Source organism: Trichoplax adhaerens, genomic scaffold (genome assembly GCF_000150275.1).
Source record: "Trichoplax adhaerens TRIADscaffold_14 genomic scaffold, whole genome shotgun sequence".
In the NCBI taxonomy this organism is placed as follows: domain Eukaryota; kingdom Metazoa; phylum Placozoa; class Uniplacotomia; order Trichoplacea; family Trichoplacidae; genus Trichoplax; species Trichoplax adhaerens.
The window spans coordinates 1365445-1386993 of NW_002060956.1; the positions used below are offsets into that span (position 1 = coordinate 1365445).

General features: G+C 32.6%; 1 protein-coding gene across 1 annotated transcript; it reads right to left on the reverse strand.

The window, feature by feature from the left end:
* Positions 1-546: 546 nt before the first annotated feature.
* Positions 547-2565, reverse strand: TRIADDRAFT_50846 (uncharacterized protein; the record flags this gene model as incomplete). The annotated part of the gene is made up of 6 exons (XM_002116270.1): positions 547-759; positions 961-1089; positions 1202-1346; positions 1513-1640; positions 1936-2100; positions 2467-2565. 6 exons carry the CDS (start codon positions 2563-2565, stop codon positions 547-549), a joined length of 879 nt encoding a protein of 292 aa, XP_002116306.1.
* Positions 2566-21549: the final 18984 nt, after the last annotated feature.

Consider the following 21549-nt stretch of genomic DNA (forward strand, 5'->3'; position numbering starts at 1 on the left):
CTGTAAAAGCAAGAAAGCGTTTAGCAATTGAAAATCACCGCCATCGACAACTACGGTATTTGATGGACTACAGCAATGTAATTGAAACTCTCATGCTGTCTAGATATCATACGTAATCTGGCCTACTCTATTCCATCTTACCAAGTACTACATCCAATAGGAAAATTGTGATATTGACAATGATTTACTATAATCATCACATAAGCATACACTGTACAATAGTATACATACATACCTTCAATAATTTCTGAAATTATTGTAACACACGCAATGATGAATATGAAATATAAATTTCTTACGCGTATACTTAAACAGTTACGCAACAAGAATAATTTTAACCACACGTATTGCGTGAATATTAGGTATAGGATGCATAACAGAAGTGATAAATAGCAATTAAATTGAGACAGAGGAAAGACAAAATTTCATAGCCTTTGTTTTAAGATCATTTAAGTTCAAATTCATCGAATTTTTCATTTGATTGTTTATCAAGGCATCATTGATCAAAGGAAATTAATTACATTATTATACTACTAGATCGGTAAATCATAACTGGGATTCATAACATTTTTGTTCACCATTAGGAACTCGAGTTCTATATAAAATAGAATCAACTCGAAATTGCGAAAATATCAGAGGCATATAACCGTAAATTTGTGCGAAATAGTTTACACAAGAGTTTCGTTTCTTAAAATGATTGACATCTCGGGTCAAGGTGGTTTCACAAGTTGGGCAGTTAAAATTCCAACGAGAAGTTACCTATTGATGCAAAATAAAAATGATCAATATAATCTCGAGTAGAATCACTCCAGAAGCTTTCTATGATTCTCATCAAAACGGTATATTTCTTCTCTAAATAAAATACTCGGCACACTATATCGGGAAAGAATACTATTCCAAATACCTCTATACCAATCAAATTGATCTGCGTCTAGTATACGCATCATTGCGTTATGTTACCTTAATTGGAGGTTTGCCCGTGATGTGAGAAATTAAAAAATTCATAGCTATGTCTTCACAATTCATAATTTCATCTACTCTCCTTCGAATACCTTCTGGCATTGTGAACGTATACAGGAACAGGTAATACTAGTTTCATAGAAATTATATTTTCCATTTTTACAAACATTGTACAGGAAGTATAGGTAAGAGAAGATTGAGATTAACTAGTTTGTTTATAAATTTGTTTATGTCCTCTAACCTTATGTATAAAGGCAGCACCAGTCAACACCATAGATAATTGGCAAGTTTTATTAGAATCATAAGACCATCTATTAGTTAGCTTACTCCAGGTGTGATGTCTAGCCGGAAAGCCGACAATTCTATCTCTTGACTCTCGCCATACACTTTCAAATAGAAACAGTTTATTAGAGATAGTAAAAACTCTACTAAAATCGTAAATAAATACAATTAGTAAGGAAATACAGTAGTTTGGACACCTTTCTCATGTATTACAATTATCAAAGGGAATACAATTCTTATTTTAATATCTTATTCGTCTACAATTCTAACCGAAATGCAAAGTCAATTTCATCTGCATTGAGATCGACATCATCATCTAGTGACAGGACAGCTTCCGTTTCAACAGCATTAAATGGAAAAAATCGATCATTTAAGCTATTTCTCTTGGATTTGAAGACCTAAATTAGGAAGGTAATTGCAGCAAGAACAAATCATACCAATAGTAAGTAAGTCATATAGTTTACTTTAACGATACAGGTATTAAGCATAGCTTTGAGATAAATGCTATGGGCTATACAATTTACGTCCAAAAGCAAGTACGTATACTACAGAAGCATATACTATAACATGGTAGCATCATAGACTAATAAAAGACTAGTATACATGCTGCAAAAATACGTATACATAAGTTGGTAAATCGTATGACGTCTACTATTATTCGCATAACGCTAACACGTAATTTTATTTACTTACGTAGATAGGTATATCTGAATGAGGCCACTGAAAATGCTTGGCATATTTATTGTATTCATTCCACACTACAATAATCTTGTTAAGATACAGTAAACGGCTCAAATTGATCAAACGTTGGCGTAAAATATTGGGTCGATTATGAGTTAATATAATAATTGTAAATTGCTCTAATGGGTAATTTCCTCCCAAGTGCTTACTAAACATTTTTCCAGTTGCGGTTCCACCATTATTGATGGGTTGAAAGCCTTTCCCAAATCCGTTAAATTGCGAGTCGGTCGGTAGAAAGCTATTATCAGCTGTGAAAGGGTAAAGCCAATAAGGCCCAGGAGCTTTATTCCATGCGTTATAAAAGTTAGTAGAATAATTTCTCGTATAACTAGTTGAAGGAATTGATGGCATAGACTTGTCGATATTGATCACATTGTTTAAAGAATATTTACTATTAGAGAATTGGTCTTGGATAAATGTATCAACAGGATAGGCAGGTAGATGCAATCTTGTCCGCAACAATGCTAGAGTTGCATGTAAAACATTCTCACTGTTACTGAAATACGTATGATAAATAAATTGACAATGTGATCGTTTTTTTAGGATGTCCGAGTTGGAAATGGCCATTAATACTGCAGTCATTTCTGGAAGCCGAGTTAAAGGTAGCATTATCCCCGCTAAATTCCAGTCGATGTATTCAGCAAAGGGTAACATTTGAACTAGTGTCATCTTAATTGAGTGATCGGTAATAAAAATTGGAATAGTGCCCGACGCTAGCGCATGCATTAAACGAGTTAGGGTACTAATGCAAGGACCATTATGTAGTATAATTAGGCTAAAGGTAGACTCTCTTAATTGCTTATCAACATTACCAGAGCATAAACTCCATTCAAATTTATGATAATATAATTTGTTCACTTTTTTACATTGGGTCTGAATATCCACTTTATTACCCATCACTTTAGCAATATTGGATATATTACTTAATTGAGATCGCAAAAGTAGATTAATTGAATTATTAGCAATGATCTGTCCTCGAAAATGTAATAAATACTGCCGTTGTTTACTGATGGTAAATGGACGACGTGGTCCTGAATCGATCAATTTGCCATGATATTGTGGAAAGAGTTGCATGGGAGGGATTATGATATCGAAATTCATTCTAGGTACAAAGTTGGCAAAATTTGACCCGGCTAGCATAGCATATCCAGTGTTTATTGATAGTAATTTTTGTATAGTCCACCCGATATCGACTAGTAAGTGATTTCTCCCATATCGATGCCAATAAGGCAATGAGTGTAAATAACCTTCTAAATCACGACGAGTCGCAGCTGTCGAGTTAACAATAACAACGTATACGCAGGCAGCAGTTGCATTACGCGTCAGGAAAGGAATGGATTGAAAACTTTGGTTGGCTAGAACTGAATTAACATGATAACGAGATGGATAAATATAAGCATTGAATATTTTTGTCAACGGGCAACGATCATAATGGAAACATCGTTGTAAATTGCAGTCGCGTAATACTTTGGTTGCATCCGATTTCCATGTTAAATCAATTTTAATAGGCTTGCAAGGTAATAATTGTAGCTTGTTGTTATACGATGGCCGGTCTAGATTGGTGAGTAATTCATTCAATAACGATATTTGAGATCGTTGATGTTGAATAGTTTTCTTCAAGACATCACCATCTTTTTTGCATTGGCAACGTTTATCACGACCATTTACATTATTGGTATTAGGTCGTGCAAGTTTGAGTAATTTCAATTCGGCAACATCACGATCCAACTGGAACCTTGTTGAGCTTAGTACTTTAATTTCGTTTTGTATTGCTACTTTGATCGAGCGCAATCGTTTAACACGTGCTTCTAAGCGCAAACAACAATCTATATTTTGTTGGCATTTATCCGCTTGAAAATGATGTTGGCAAGGAGTGCAGTTGTTATTCCTGTATAGGCTGATAATCAACGATATGGATAATAAAGCAATTAGCACCAGCAAGTAAAAGACTCTTCCTCTTTTAAACGAATGAGCACATGTCTTGCCGACACGACAGGTCAGTAATGACCCAGAATAGCCTGATCGTGTCATTCGTTTGATTGGATTGGTAATTGATTAATAATATCGGTAATAATTGAAGTCCAAGTTGGGTAAAAACGAAGAGTCTTTGCAAAGGATATCACTGGCCAAAGTCATTCTACACAGGTATTGCAGAGATTGATAAGTTGGGCAAGCTGAGAGATCCTGGATAATTCATGAATCCCTGTAAGATTGGAGTATGCACAGTACATCAACATTCAATTTTGTATCTTCGATCAATTCAGCATAAAAGAAAGACATGAAATTGTAGTCGCTAGCAATATCCTTGACATTCGATTCAAGTGAACCACAATAGAGTCTATTCAAGATCTATACCTAATACCATTTACTCTTATCTGGAAGAATATATCCTGTGGACGATAGTATCATTGCTTATCTATCTGACAGCCCATCTCTAAATAAATACACGAAGGTATACTATGAAATTGATGCACATCAAAGTAATCGGTGACCTTTACTATTCCGTTGGACTTGAGAATTACAATATTGTTGAGCGATGGTTGATTGAATTGCTATTCGCTGTCACTTTTATTTTTCTTCTCGCTTTTTAAATGGTTGAAATCTCGCGGTCAGTCCGATATTGATCAACTATGTCTATCTTTGTATCTCCTATCCGATTGGAATATCCAAGGCCATGATGGAGATTAGTGACAGAATTATTTATTTATTAATTAATTAATAAAAATTCAAGCTACTGCCAGAACAAAACAGCCGAAATACAGTACATTAAATCGCTTTCAGTATACCGTGCTGTACTCAGTGGAAAGCACTGTAGGGTAGAAGAACACTATAGGAGAGTACAGTACCTACTGAATGATATGTACTGTACTGTACACTGTACACTGTACACTACAGTACTCAGTGTACAGTACTCAGTGTACAGTACTCAGTGTACAGTACTCAGTGTACAGTACTCAGTGTACAGTACTCACTGTACTGTACAGTACTGTACACTATCAGAGAGTGGGTGGTCCAAGCCTGTACACTGTACAGTACAGTATACAGTAGCAGCAAGTTTTACTATGTTCTGTAGCAAATCCATAAGTTTATGTAGATATAATGATTCAGTGTTATTCAAAATTTACTTTTACTAACTAATATAGAATCTTCAGCTCATTAGCTACATGCTGGCATAAAATCAATACAGTTTTGATATTGATAATAGCATTTAAATAGAATTCTTAAATTCTAAAGCGAACGTAAACATGCTGTACTGTACTGTAACAGTATCTGTACAGTCTACTGTATCAAGCCTCCATGGAGAAAACGACTGCGGCTTCTTTGTATCTTTTTCCTTTCAAGGATCGGCTTGCTAGATAGAGACCGCGACAAAAAGATACAAGAGAATGCCGACTTTCTTTGTTTCCACTACAGTAGAATGCCTGTGAATCAAACTAGTAAGGAAACATGCTCAATCGGGGATTATTAAAAGTAGAGAGTCTGCATTTCTTGATCAAAGATAAACTGGCAAAGGGAAGATTTTCCACGACAACAACAAGTGACTAACATGTTTTTCATCATATTCACCTACTGATCAACTTGACACAAATCTCTTGCCCTAAAATGACCGGACAACGATCGAAGTGGAGAAAGCGCTTGTATCAAGTCTAAATTGTGCCCCCCCCCCCCAAAAAATGATTACCTACAGTACTGTTTTAAACAACTGCAAAATACACATAAACAATAATGATTATGTAATCATGTCAAGCAGGAAAATGAAGGCCCGCATCCATCGGTTAAGGAAATTCTCATATCAGTTAAATTGACCGAAAAAAAGTCATTGCGCACTATTGTATAAAACTGCAAAATTCACCCTTGAAAATCCTCTAGACGTAGAACACACAATAATAATAATTAATAATAATAATAGCAATAATAATAATAATGGAATAATGGCGGTAAAATAAAGCTTCGCAGGGATTGTAAAGGAAATTCTCACACAATCTACTGTAAATTATCCCTCCCAAAAAAGTTGTTGCGTACTAATTTACAGGGATTGTGAAGGAAATTCTCACATTAGTCCAAATTATCCATAAAAATGTTATTGCGTACTAGCTTACAGAACTGTAAAATTTGCCTTGAAATCTTCTAGACGTCAAGTATACCACAAAATATGAATAATAATGCAATAATAATAACAGTAAAACGAAGCCACGCAAAAGCTTAGTAAGGAAATTCTCAATTCAGTCAAAAAAAAAAATATTATTATGCACTACTGTAGTTTACAGAACTGCCAAATTTACCTTGAAATCTTCTAGACATCAAATATACCACAAAATATAAATAATAATGCAATAATAATAACAGTAAAACGAAGCCACGCAAAGGTTTAGTAAGGAAATTCTCAATTCAGTCAAAAAAATAATATTATTATGCACTACTGTAGTTTACAGAACTGCCAAATTTACCTTGAAATCTTCTAGACGTCAAGTATATCACAAAATATGAATAATAATGCAATAATAATAACAGCAAAACGAAGCCACGCAAAGGTTTAGTAAGGAAATTCTCAATTCAGTCAAAAAAATAATATTACTATGCTCTACTGTAGTTTACAGAACTACCAAATTTACCTTGAAATCTTCTAGACGTCAAGTATACCACAAAATAAGAATAATAATGCAATAATAATAACAGTAAAACAAAGCCACGCAAAGGCTTAGTAAGGAAATTCTCAATTCAGTCAAAAAAAATAATATTATTTTGCACTACTGTAGTTTATAGACCTGCAAAATTCATCCTTGAAAATCCCCTAGACTTCTACTATCCAATAAGAATAATGTAGTACTGTAATAATGGTAAATTGGCATTTCACACGGATTATTAGAGGAAATTCTCCCATCAGTCCAAATCGTCAAACAAATGATTGTGTGTTGGATAGTTAATATATCACAGAAATGCACAGGTTAGCATTAAATCTCAAGATGTAAATCATACTATACACGTATTAACCATAATGTGACGTTAATACGTAGAGCTGTGCTTTGCATGGTTTGCTAAAGGAAATTCTGGCATCAAATTATCAAAGAGTTATGCGTTATTCTACAGATAGACAGAATTTAGCCTTAAAAACCCTCTAAACGTACATCGCACAACAAGAATAGTATAGCAAAGAGTAAATCGGATCAATTCTAATGATGTTGTGAAGCTCTGCAATACTGGAGGTTCTATTCAGGAAGCTCTTAAAGGTGTAACAAGTACAAACTGTCAAAAATTGCTGTATGTTACTTAATAGAATATATAGAATTCACTATTGACAACCCTCCGGACGTATACAACACAAACCGAATAATAGAGTATTAATAAAATTAATTAATTATTAGTAATATTGTACTCTACATATTCTTGTGAAAGGAAATTAAATCAAATTGTTCTATGCTGCTCTATGGATATGCAGAATTCAATGTTGAAAATCATCTAGACGTACGCGTATACGGTACATGACGAATACTATGGGTATAGCAGTAAGTAAGTAATATTGTGCTCTACATATTTTAAGGACATGCAAAATTCAATGTTGAAAATTGTTTGAACGAGTACGGCATAAGAAGAATAATAGAGCATTCATAATTAATTATAAGTAATATTGTGCTCTATATATTCTAAGGACATGCAAAATTCAATGTTGAAAATTGTTTGAAGGTGTACGGCATAAGAAGAAGAATAGAGCATTCATGATTAATTATAAGTAATATTGTGTTCTACATATTCTTGTTGAAGGAAATTATATCAACTCCAAGTTGTTAAATAGCTCTATGTTACTCTAACAACATAAAAATTCAGCCTTGAAATCCTGTAAACGCACATTATACAATAGAAATAATATAGCAATCTTAGTAAGTTGAATCAATTCTAATAGTACTGAGGAGATCTGTATGCTGTATTCATGAAATTCTTATAGCGTATCAGGTCCAAACTATTAAAAAAGTAGTTATGAGTTTATTTATAGAAAATACAGAATTTAACCTTAAAATCTTTTTGATGTCAACTACGTGATATGAATAATCAGTCTAGTCATAGCCAATGGGATATATTTTTTTCTACTATCAGAAGTGAGATTTCACATAACTCTACTGTCAAGCTCTGCAGCATACCATGCGAAGAAAGTTCTTGTATCAGGTACAAATTATCAAAATATTGTCGTCTGCTATTATAATATCATAATAAAGCTGTATTGATGAGTCAGTCCTTGCAAAAAAAACAATAAAATTCACCCTTAGAAATCCTTATATACACGTAATATGAATAATATTATACGGTAGTAAGAATTAAAAGAAATTGAATAAATTCTCACGATACTGTAAAGCTTTGTGTATTTTCGTATTGGCAGAAAATTAATATTAATCATAATACCATTATAATGGAAAAATAATATAGTTATTGAAAGATAGCAAACATTAAATGGGTGATCAGACCATAATCCACTCTTTTCCTAGGCTATTTTGTAGAGATGCATTCTTCAGCCTTTGATATACACTGAGGTCTACTGCATTTTGGCGAAACGATGACCTATAACCCAACCCGTACAGAAGCAACACCACTTACACAACATGGTTGGTACGGTAATAACTATAGTAAATTGAACAAATGAGAAAGGGTCTATAAATTTTGTATGGCTTTCTTATTGGTAGAAAAAAATAAAAAGAAAATGGTCAGTCTACGAGAATTAACGTAATAATAGAGAAACAATATAGTAAATGAAAGATTAAATTCAACATAATTAATATATATATATTGTATATATGATGACTAGATCAAAGTCCACTCTTCAGCTAGATTGTTTTACAGAAATATATGATTCAGCCTTGAAAATTCTCTAAAAGTGCAATATACAATATGAATAATGTAATATTAAGTAGATTAATAATAGATGATGACAGTACGATAAAAAAATCTGCATATTTCTTATTGACAGAAGAAATTGCTGAATATGCAATACTAGATATTGCTTTAACCTTAATGAAGTTAGTAATCCTGTACATGCAGAAATATAAATTTAGCCTTGAACTATCCAAAAGAAATTTAATAAATCATATTAATAATAATTCTATGGAGTTCGGCTTGTGTTTTAATTTTTGGATAGGGAGAAAAAGTATGATGATTAGCATATCATGGCAACAATAATTGCAAGAAAATATAAGCTTTCTAACTCTAAATTAGCCACTCTCTTGATACTAACCTTTTACTGGTCGTATATTATACGGCGGTTTCTCTACCTACCTACTAAATTACAAGGTTTCTAAGCAAGAGCATAAATTCAAATCTCAGCATCGCTAATTAATCATGATAATAAATAATAGCTACAGTTATCATTTGTTCTTTGTCCAGAATCTACATTACACAGCTTTCAGTAGTCACATGCGTACCTGTCATATCAGGAAACTTATTGCAGCAGCTAGACAGAGGATATCTCCTGTAGGAATCGAATCGAATCGAATTGAGTAAAATATCAATATTTTAAGATTAACTAAATAATTAAGTCATTAATTAATTAATTAATTGGCTATTACTGTAGTTTCTATCAAAGACTGAGTTGATGATTTACTACCAAAGGCAAGGTGATTTGCTTGCAACTTCCTCAATTGACTTGCAACAAGTCTAAATAGAACCTAATATAGCTATGATCGTTCCTACAGTATCCAAGCCCAAAGAAAGGATTATAATGTAAGCGCAGGCTTTCGTCAACTGAAATCGATAAATTACTATGGTACAATATGCAAGGATTCGATCAGAAATTAGACTTTAAAGTTGATGTAAGATTATGTCATTCGATAGTCAAATAATTACATCCGTAAGAGCGAGATTGAATAGAGAGATTTACATTACACATATATCAATCAAGATTATATCTGAGATAATTGCATGATATGTCATCTGTGTTATAATTAATGATCTATTGCACTAATTTAACCAAAACGTTCGAGAATTGGTTAAATATTCCGATATTAAGCTCAAGTCATGGAAGATAACCTCCTTATGGTAACGTAGATTTTAATTGATTTCTTTCTAGAGCACACTTAGATTTACTTCATGATAAAAGGCTAGAAATGGAATTATAATTAATGTAAAATTTCAATTGCTTCTGAGTACAGATAAAAGTATTAGACCATAATTAGGTAAAATAGTACACGATATTTCAGGGTTAGTCTTACTTGCTTAAAATAGTTGGCAAGATAAATGTTCATTGTAACGGCTCTAGTAATAATTGCGAACTATTGAAGGTAGCATTTACAATTCAATCCATTCGTGCCAATGCCAATGTTTGTAATTTAAGCGATTGTTTTAAATAGAAAATGGTAAAAATACTACATACTGTACAGGATCGTTGATCAAAATTTACAAGAAGTTAGCGAATTCGTCGAGAAATGACATAAGGACAGCAAACTATCCGGTTTTATCAAAGTAATAATATAAAATCTTACGTATTGTCAGTGCAAAGAAATTCCAATCTATTACATATTTATTATACGCAGATAATGATTTAATTTTTAACATTAAATGACATCGTACATTAACTGGAAATAAATAGGGGATATTGAATAACATAGAGTTAACTTTAAAGGATAACCTTCCATCACATGTTTTGATGATTTAATAACTTAATACTTTATGATAAATAAGGTAATTAGTCTAACTAACATTCTTCCATTCAATCAAAATCTAGTCTATCTGCATCAAATTTCACGCACATATACTGATACAATGGCTATTTAAAGTTAGTTGCCACACTTTGCTAACTTACTGCAAGGATTCAGCTTCCTATTAAGCATGAAAGAAATGATCAGCTTCCAAACTGATAATAAAATTTATTAGTAGCCATTGTAATATAATAAGGCATTAGTTTGATCACCGTCTCAACCTTTAGCATCAATGAATGGAGACGTCCTAGAGTGTCTACGTATATGAAGTTTTTTATACCTGATTTGTGTAGCTAATTGATATTTAAATAAACCTAAAGCCTCTTTGAATCAGCAGGTAGTATATTGATTACAAAAACTCTGCTCTCGTGGTATTATTCCTCTTGAAATTAGTAATTTGAGTAGTAACAGCATGATCACCTTTATCAAAATAGACAAAATACAGATACAGATTTACCCTCTACTGTCAGATATGTTGATCTCTATGTATTGTCTTGAATTTATTTATGTCGTCTAATCCTATAGAATATTCTTTACGGCTAATAAAACTTATATAATCACTGAAGTAATCGATTAAATAATATAATTGCAATGACTAGGTTGTTGCATGGGCGGCTTCCTAATTGATGACGAAAGACATATTTTAGACCATCATATTGTAATTAGCTTGACATCTTTTCCTGGTACTAAAACCAGTTGATTACAATTAGCTAGTATACTTGATACGATATTGTCAACTTGTCCCAAATAACTCAAAATCGTATTAAATCATGGTTATCTTGTTGGTTTAAAGCAGGTACAATCAATTTGCCTTAAAATTATTCGTCCTATCCAACAATTTGCAATTTAAAGTTCATTCTATCTCAAGATTACTACTTCTACTGCTGTTTTCCGATCATATAATTGTGCGTACACATACATGCACGTACGCATAATTTGTGGAGACTAATTTTTACGTTATTGGCCTCTCTAATTGTTGAATGTTCCCAAATTGGCTTCTCACCGTTCTTCTTGGAAGCGCTATAGTTATATTGATTCAATACTTTAACATCATAATCCTTCAATCGTGTTTCTCTATCACCTTTTTCAAACTAGTAAAATTTGAATTACACTTCGATGATTTCTATCCATCAGAAAATTATCTCACTCAATCAAGATTGAGCCACAATTATCATATAATCACCTTGGCCCCTAATCATCGGATACACGGTATGAACAGATTCAACTTCATAATTTACTTGAATAAATGTTTATATAGTGCAAAGTTGTTATAATGCTTTCGTTTCAATACCGTATGTACTGTATAAACTATGTCAATACACTAACTAAGTCAATCTTACCTGAAAAAACACTAGCATGGACGTCCAATTTAAGCGATTTTTCATCAGACTTCTCCTCAGATATTATTTTAGCAAGTTACTCTGACATTATATTGCAAAGTGTAAATAACTAATTAGCTATTAACTTGTATTAAAACAAACTATCAGAATAATACACTACAATATATTAAAACATACATTGACGTTGATATTTGAAGATACAATTATTTCAAACATGTTATAATGAAATCATAGAGTTGTAAAGATTTAGGAAAGAGTCTAATGCAAGGGCTACACGAAAGCATTACTTCAAAACATAGTTGAATCATGTTTCTGCTTCGGTTTCTACTGACGCGAGCTACCTTAAGATCTAATCTAGCTGCTATGCTAGAATATACGATCAACAAGTAATATTTTATTAAGTATTTTATATTTATAATAAGCAGAATTGTCGTATTAAGATAGATATGAGCAAGGACTAAATTACCCTGGGAGTTTTTTAGAAGGGAGGAAATGAAACTACGAGTATCTAGTCCAAGCGTGTCTCTTTTTCGATCAGCGTCTGATCCAATATAGATTAATTCTATAGATTGCGAGAATTAACTATTTACGTCTATTCTAATCTCTCTACTAACGTAAAACCAGTTTGCAAGCTAGCTGCTTTCCCATTAAGGATAATTACTGCAGAATTTTCTATCTACTAAATTTTATCAAATTCATTGATATCACAGTTTTACTAATCATAGAAACATAACGACCTTCCATTATATCATTTACACTACCCTTTTACCAAACGCATTTTAACTTTTCAATCTGGTTAAAAGTAATGTAGCCACTGTCCGTACTCTTGCGATCCGAAAATGAACAGCAATAAAAAATTTTTAATTTTACGAATACGATCTATGTTAACACTTGTTTATATTTGCGCTGCATTTAGATCTACTAAATATAAATATCGCTTGAAATTAATTACATTTTAGCGATATCCTCGCAATAACAGTAAAGAACGAACTCGATACGGTGTATAAATTTTATACGCACACAATAACTCTTTTACTCTAACGTGCGTTAATGACCTCAAAAAATAAACATTACTGTAATCATGGCAGAAGAACAGATATAGTGCTGGTAATTAATTATGAATGATATTAGATTCAGAAATGCGTAACAGAGAGTTTTCACATCATGCCTTGTTTTAGTATTATGTTTCATTATGATAACTTTCCATGCTTTATGCCGAATACTATATATCCTCACTATTTTACTATACCGTCTGTTCTAAGTAGTCAATGATACTGATTTATTTTTCTCTTACCACTAGGATCTCTACTTCTATCTTCTTATTTTGGCTCTAATTAGTTAATCAAAGCTATATAATGCATCTACTTTGGAATTTACTAGTTCTATTCTTACTAACTGTGACGCCTCTCCATCTTGATGCTACTGAACCTTCTGTTCCTAATACCGGTACGTTATATCAACTTCTTCTGTATATATTACATTTTCTGAATATCAGACTAAAAATCGATCTATAATGAGCGTAACCATCATTAGCTTAGAAAATATAAACTTATAAATTATACAAAATAGGGTCTATTTCAAGTATCTCCACAGATTCCAATCGACAATACAACATTACCAATATTGGTCGAGATTTTTACCTTGGATATTTGGAATCAATAAGCAGCAATTCTAAACCTATGCTGACTATTTCCGCTCTACACGAAACCGCTGAAGTGATACTGACCAATTATAGGGAAAATTCCAAAACTACTTTCCAAGTCAAGTCCAACAATACCATTGAGCTCGTTCTTAGCAAGAATATTGAAAATACAGTTAAGGGTTTAACTAATAAAACCATTCGTATTCAGTCAGATCGTGATATTGTCGTTACCGGAGTAAATTCGATGCCAGTATCAGCTGATAACTACCTTGCTTTACCTGTGGAAAGCTATGGCAATGAATACATTGTAGTTACTTATACTCCAAGGAGGTTGGCAGAATTTCTTATTATAGCTCAAAATAACCAATCCGTAGTCAACATCAGCTTTCCAAGCAATATTGAATACCAAGGACAACATTACTCAAGATCAAAGTTACTAATTATTAATTTACAACAGTCGGAAGGATTTTATTTCTCTTCATCGACCGATTTGACTGGTACAATTATTACGTCCTCTTCCGGCATTGCACTTTTTAGTGGTAATGAGTGTGCTTTTGTAACGACTGGTTTAAAATATTGTGATCACCTTGTCGAACAAATTCCACCAATTCAATATCTTGGTTATAATTATGTCCTGAATACATTTATTAATCGCAAAGCAGGCGATCGGTTTCGAGTTATTGCACCATATGATAATACGGATGTTTTTATACAATACAATACACTCTACTATCCTCTATCTAGAGGTTCCTTTGTCGAATTTGAAGTACCTAGTGGTAATGCCACACTTTTAACTTGTAGTCAGCCTTGCTTAGTCGTACAGTTTAATAAAGGATACGATGCAGATAAAGTTAGTACCGATCCATTTATGGTTATCGTTCCGGATGTTGGACAATCTCTATCACAGTATCGCTTTTACTCAACACTTCATAGCCAAGTCAGTATTCGTCACCATTATATAAATCTTGTAATCGAAACAGAGCATCGCCATGGACTATTATTAGATGGAAAATTGCTCTCTAAAATCAACTGGAAGAACGTCTCCATCTACTCTGTTAGTAGTATTAACATCAGCGCAGGATCTCATTATTTGAATCACTCCCTATCTGGTGTTGATTATTTATTAACTATTTATGGCTATAATTTATATGGTAGCTATGGCATTCCAGCTGGGATAAGGTTAAGCCCCCTACCAGATGGTAAGTTTCCGATTGAGATCAATCCAGACGTACAATAATGTGTTTAATTTTAGATATTTTAGGCCATTTTCAAACTGTATCATCGCCTATAACAGTACATACTTTTAATCAAAAAATTTAGATCAATATTTATAATGCATAGGTAAGATTTTAGCATGTCCTAACGATTATAATACAAAGAATAACGAGGACCTATAGTACTTAAACTCCTTACTTCTACAAAAATCGGCTATGGCTATATAGTGATTTCCGATTGAGACCAATGCAATAGTAAATAAATGTGTTTAGGTTTAGATATTTAGGTTATTATCAAATTGTGTCATCGCCTATAATGGCACATACTTTTAATTAAAACTTTAGATCCATATTTATAGTGTATAGGCAAGGTACTAGCATGTTTTAACTATTATAACATGAGAATAATCGAAATCTATCATGCTTAAACTCCCTACTACTACAGAAATCGATTATGGTTATGTAGTGAAATATAATTAATTGAATTAACTATGATAGATTTCTGATTGGGATCGAGAGACAGTAAAATTTATTTTTTTAATTTCAGATATTGTTAAGCTATTTTAAGCTGCGTCATTGCGTATAGTAATACATATATTTAATTAAGAGCTTTATTTTTAATGTATATGAACATATATACAGGGCACTTGCATGTTGTAACTGCTATAATATAAGAATAATCAGAATCTATAGTGCTTAATTTTTTACCGATATAAAAATCAATTATAGCTGCGGTAATGTAATACAATTAATTATTTATTTGACTATAATACCGTCAAGTTGCATAGCGTATCACTATAATTAATATAATAAATGCTTAGTTGCCTTATGTAATGTGCGATTACTTTGATATTCTCCTTACATACTTTGATATTTTGTCACAAATTCTTATTTTGACGACAACTAGGCTTGAAAATAGTATTAAATCCATCATCCCGTGAAGTCGTCCTTGGCCAAAATATTACTTTAAGCTGTATCGCTTTTGGTTATCCTGCTCCTGTTACGGTATCTTGGTTCAAAAACGATCTTGCTATCACCACCGATTTAAGTCGACAAGCCAATAGTAGTGGCGGCTACGGTCGACTATTTATTACTAATACTTCTCTTCAAGATGCTGGCTATTATTCTTGCCGATTTTCCAACTCTTTTGGCGTTAAATATAGCCAAGCTGCTAAGATAGCTTTCACTCGTAAGAGCTGATTAAATATTATAAATCTTATCAATTATTTGCTTAAAGTTGTGCCATAGAGTTCTATAGCGCAAAATATAAGAACATGCTTTTGATTTCCTTTTATTTAGAATCGGTTTTTGTGCAAAGTCCAATAAGTCAATATGTTTCAAAAGGCCAAACAGTCCTATTACAGTGCAAAATTATAAGTTCCGAATCCACCCCTGAAATAAGTTGGTACAAAAATGATCAAGAAATTCTTCGTGTCTTAAATGATTCTGGTTTGGCAGTGTTGAAATTAGTCAACGTTTCCATGTCTGATGCTGGTAGATATGTATGTCGTAGCCAGAATAAATTTGGAAATGCTACAAGTGGCATCGCTGTTATTGTGGTTTATTGTAAGTCAGCCTATGATTTCGACATTTGCAAGTGATTTTTTAATAGCAACTAATATCAGCTTTAATCTAATAGTAAATTTATTTTAGTAAATTAAACAGTTCAGGATAGATATACGTGAATAATCCATAGTGAGCTTAACACATTATTAATCTAGTCACAATAAATCCAATGAAAAATGGACGCTTAAACTCTTTTCCATAGGCTTTTGACTAGTTTAAAATATATTCTACACTAATTTCTTAATTTGAAATGTTTTTGAATTTTGGGGTTTACTGTAGATCCTCCACTTGTTACAGAACAGCCGCAAAATACTACTATCATAGAAGGTCAAACAAACCAATTAACGTGCACTTTTACTGCCTATCCAGTCTCTTCTATTAGTTGGGTAAAGAATATTAACGGTATAATGCAGCCTATCTTTACAGTTCCACTCATTCCAGACACAATCAATCGTGTAGTCGATACGAAAAGAGCCATCAGCCAGGATGTGGTTGATAGTAGCACTCAAGTAGTAAATCCTTCAATTAATATCTCAACGAGGAACATACGAATTAATAATACATATTCCAAGAGCATACTCAATATTGTTAATGCAACAAGAAAAGATGAAGGGCTATACCAATGCCTAGCAGCTAATGTCGCCGGAAATGGAAGAAGCTTGTGGGCTAGCGTAACAATCCAAGGTAAGCGTATAAATCAGCTATTTCTGTCCTTTACCACTCTTTTAAAAGAATTTAATAAGCGTACATATCATGATGAACTGACATTATTTCACATCCTATGTCATTGATTAATTATAGTCAATCTAGCTCGAGTTTCAAAGTATATTTATAGAAATACTCTTAAGTATTTAATTTGCATGAAATGGCAAATGTAGTTGTAAAACTAATTCTTACAAATTAACTTTATAAATTCAATATTGACTCAACCTTATATTGCATCGAAGCGTTCTAACAAAAAATATGTCTTTGTTTATAACGATGAATTTTTTAATTTCAGCTATGCCATACATTACTGAATCTCCTAAAAGCCAGAATATAACAGAAGGAGCTGATATTGTTCTATCATGTAATGGTAGCGGTATACCAAATCCCAATGTAGTCTGGCTGAAAGATAGCATGAACCTTAGCATGGGGTTACTCCGAACTTCATTTTTGAACGAAAAGAGGATACTGATAATAAGAAACTCTACCTTTCAAGATAGGGGTTTCTATCAGTGCTCATTTGAAAATAGCGTTGGACGTATCGTATCAGAAAATGCCTCCATTAACATTTACAGTAAGCTTTATGTTTAATTGTGCCTTTTACTCGAAGATCAATAAATCATCTGTCTACATAAAAGGCGCAGCAGTATAAAAATAAAATTCTTTATATCCATAAAATGTAGCCACACCTCGATGGATCAGTTTTCCAAGTGATCAAATTTTTTTTCTTGGAGACAATGTTACGTTATCCTGTGATGGCACTGGTTACCCATTTCCCAGCGTAACATGGTTCAGAAATGGAATAGAAATAAATAACACAGCTAGAGTTAAACTAGCTAACCAGCAGAGAATGTTAATCATTAGCAATTTTTCCATACATGATGCAAGTTCTTATCAATGCCAACTTAAAAATAGTGCTGGGCGAATCAGAAGTCCTGTAGCTACTATTCTTAATTATAGTAAGTTCGCCTTAAGGTAGTAATGACTTAAGATTTATTTTGTAATTAAATCCCTATGGTTATTCTGTTAGATATTCCAAGTCTCATAGACTATCCAACGAGCGAAAATGTAACGCAAATGCGTGATATTATTCTATCATGCAATGGTACTGGTTATCCATATCCTAAGATATTATGGCTTAAAGATGGCGTAATGCTGAATAACTCACTGTCTCGCTATTCGATTCTAAATCAAGGGAAGACATTATTAATTAAGAATTCTACAATATACGATAGAGGATCTTATCAATGTCAGCTTGTTAATATTGTTGGAGATATCACAAGTCCTGCAGCTATAATAGATATCTACAGTAAGATATAATTTAATGCGATCAGTGAATGAGTTATAAAAATTTCATATCTGCTAATAGGATAATACGTAAACGTTTCTTTTATTATCATATTTTCAGCTATGCCTGTTTTCATCACTTACCCGTATAGTTATAACATTAATCAAGGAAATAATGTTACATTATCATGCAATGGTACTGGCAATCCAGATCCTAACATATTATGGTTCAAAGATGGCATATTGCTGAACAACTCATTGTCTCGTTATTCGGTTTTAAACCGAGGGAAGACATTATTAATTAAGAATTCTACAATATACGATAGAGGACCTTATCAATGTCACCTTGTTAACATCGCTGGGAGTATCGCAAGTCCTGTAGCTTTAATAGATATTTACAGTAAGATAAAATTTAAAATATAATCTGTGAATGAGTTATATAAATTTTATATCAATCTAATAATGGAAATATTTTTATTTATCATATTTTCAGCTATGCCTGTTTTCAACACTTTCCCACATAGTCATAATGTTAATCTAGGAAATGATATCCTATTATCATGTAATGGCTCTGGTAATCCGCTTCCTCGAATAGAATGGCTAAAAGACGGAGCAGTGCTTGCTAATTTAAGCTCTAGGTATCAGCTAGGAAATGACCAAAGGGTGCTAATAATTAGAAATTCCTCCATACATGATAGAGGTTCATACCAGTGTTTATTAAGCAATGCTTTAGGGGAAATGAGGAGTCCTGTGGCCTTTGTGGATATTTATAGTGCGTACTTAAGCTCATTAATCGCCTCTATTTATGATTAATATTATAAATAAAAACAGTAAATAAAGAACCATTTTGTATTTTTTATAGCTTTACCTCAACTTATTGAATCTCCGATTAGTCAAAATCTCACTCAAAGAAATGATATGATTTTGCACTGTAACGGCACCGGGAATCCACTCCCAAATATTACGTGGATAAAGGATGGAATGCCTTTAAAGAATTGGACTTTTCAGTATTCTTTAATAAATAAACAGCAAACGCTCATTATTCGAAATTTTACTTGGAATAACAGAGGTTCTTACCAATGTTTACTTAAAAATCTCGTTGGACAAATTGCAAGCCCGATTGCTATCGTAGATTTTTATGGTAAGTTATCTGGTAATTTATCCAAGCTAACCGTTTTAATGAAGTTGTCTAATTTGAAAGAACCTTTCTAATACAGTTAGTTACAGGAATGCGTAAGGGTATGCTATGCTACTCATCTACATGTATGCTACAATTTTCGATTAATGTCGTCAGCTTATTGCTAACTATCTAATCGTACGATTTTACTTACTACTAAGCATAAAATCCATCAATGTGTTAATGACTATAGATTATTATTGCTTGCTTGTAGCTAATGAATGAATTTTGTTTTTACCGAATGCTAACTATGTATACTATACGCTTCCAGCTATACCTACATTTGTTAACTACACAAAATCGCTATCCATTCCAATCGGAGAAGCAATCACATTACAATGCACTGGAGCTGGTTCACCTTCCCCTAAAATTGTTTGGCTACAAAATGATATTCAAATATCAACTAATCAGTCTTTTATGACTTTGCTATCTAATTTGAATGGATACTTTGTAGTATCTAGTACCTTCAGTATTGAATTATCAACAGCACAAGATTCCGGTGTCTACAGATGTACGATTATGAATTCATTTGGGTTTTCTACTTCTACAGGAATATCTATTACTATATTAGGTAAATAATTGATAACCTGAAACACTGTAAAATTTTAATTATATTTACAATATAGTAGGTAATTATCACTGTTAAATATATGTTCTGTGCTGTGATAAGCTGCGTTACCAATAGTTATCATACATGTTCTTACTTTGAAGGATTGCCTCGAAAAGGATAGGTGTTGCAAATAGCATCTTCTAAAGTCATTAATGTGATATTTCTATTTTAGAACCCCCTTCACCTGTTGGCAATATATCCATAACAAATATAACCGCAAGAAGTTTCCAAATTTCATGGCTGCGGCCTAATTTCGAAGGCCATACGCCAATTACCAATTATACTGTTGAAATTCTAAACCAGTTTAATAAGTCAATTCCTATAGCTCTCTTCTGTCCAACTAATTCAAGTTTTAACGATTGCATAATTCTCTCTACATCTATATCTATTAATAATTTGACCCCATACGCGTTATATTATGTTAAAGTTATTGCAAATAATATTGTGGGTGCAAGTCGTTCTAATTTAGCACGGATCAAAACTGATCAAACTGGTAAGACGATTAAATGCGAGCTGTATAATAGTATGAAATTTTAAATATTATTAAAGAAATCGTAGAAAGAATCTAAAAGTTGAATTAGTATCACTTTAAGATTATCGATGATCTAATGATTAATTGAAATTTATTTCTATTGCCAAAGCTCCCGGGGACTCTGTTTCTAATATCATTGGATTAGGATACAATTCAACAACTATTAAAATTGCTTGGAATCCACCAAGTCAATCTAACGGCATTGTTGGATATCGATTGTATCAGTGGAATTCATATGACCTGGCTATGAATCAAACCAATATAACATCTGCTTTAGTCTATGCTGGAAATAACACAACGTACTATGCAACTAAGCTAGCAAGAGATCAAGTCTATTATTATCAGATTATCTCTTACAACTTAAAATATCACATTGATGGTCCCAAAAGTCCAGTATTTAATGGATCTACTCATGAAGACAGTGCGTATTTTGATTGTTATAATACCATTATCAGTTATAACTACTCTATATGTTGACCCGGCAATCGTTAGTATTTTGTACTTGCTCTTTTCTATGTAAGAAGTTCGTTGTACTAATATGCCATATGCCAAATTGTAACTTTAGTCATGATTCAATTACTTATGGTAGTCATTAATTTGGCACTACAATTGTAGCGAACGATTTTTATACACAATTAGACAACATATCTGCTCTTCTTATTTAGTAAACTATATTCTTAATTGTATACCGAACTACTAATACGTTACTACTACATGTTAGTAAAATATTGAAGACTATAATTTTAACTGCCTTGTTAAGTTTCTCTAAAGGATAAATCTGTTGTGCCAATATACCAAATTATATCTTTATTTCA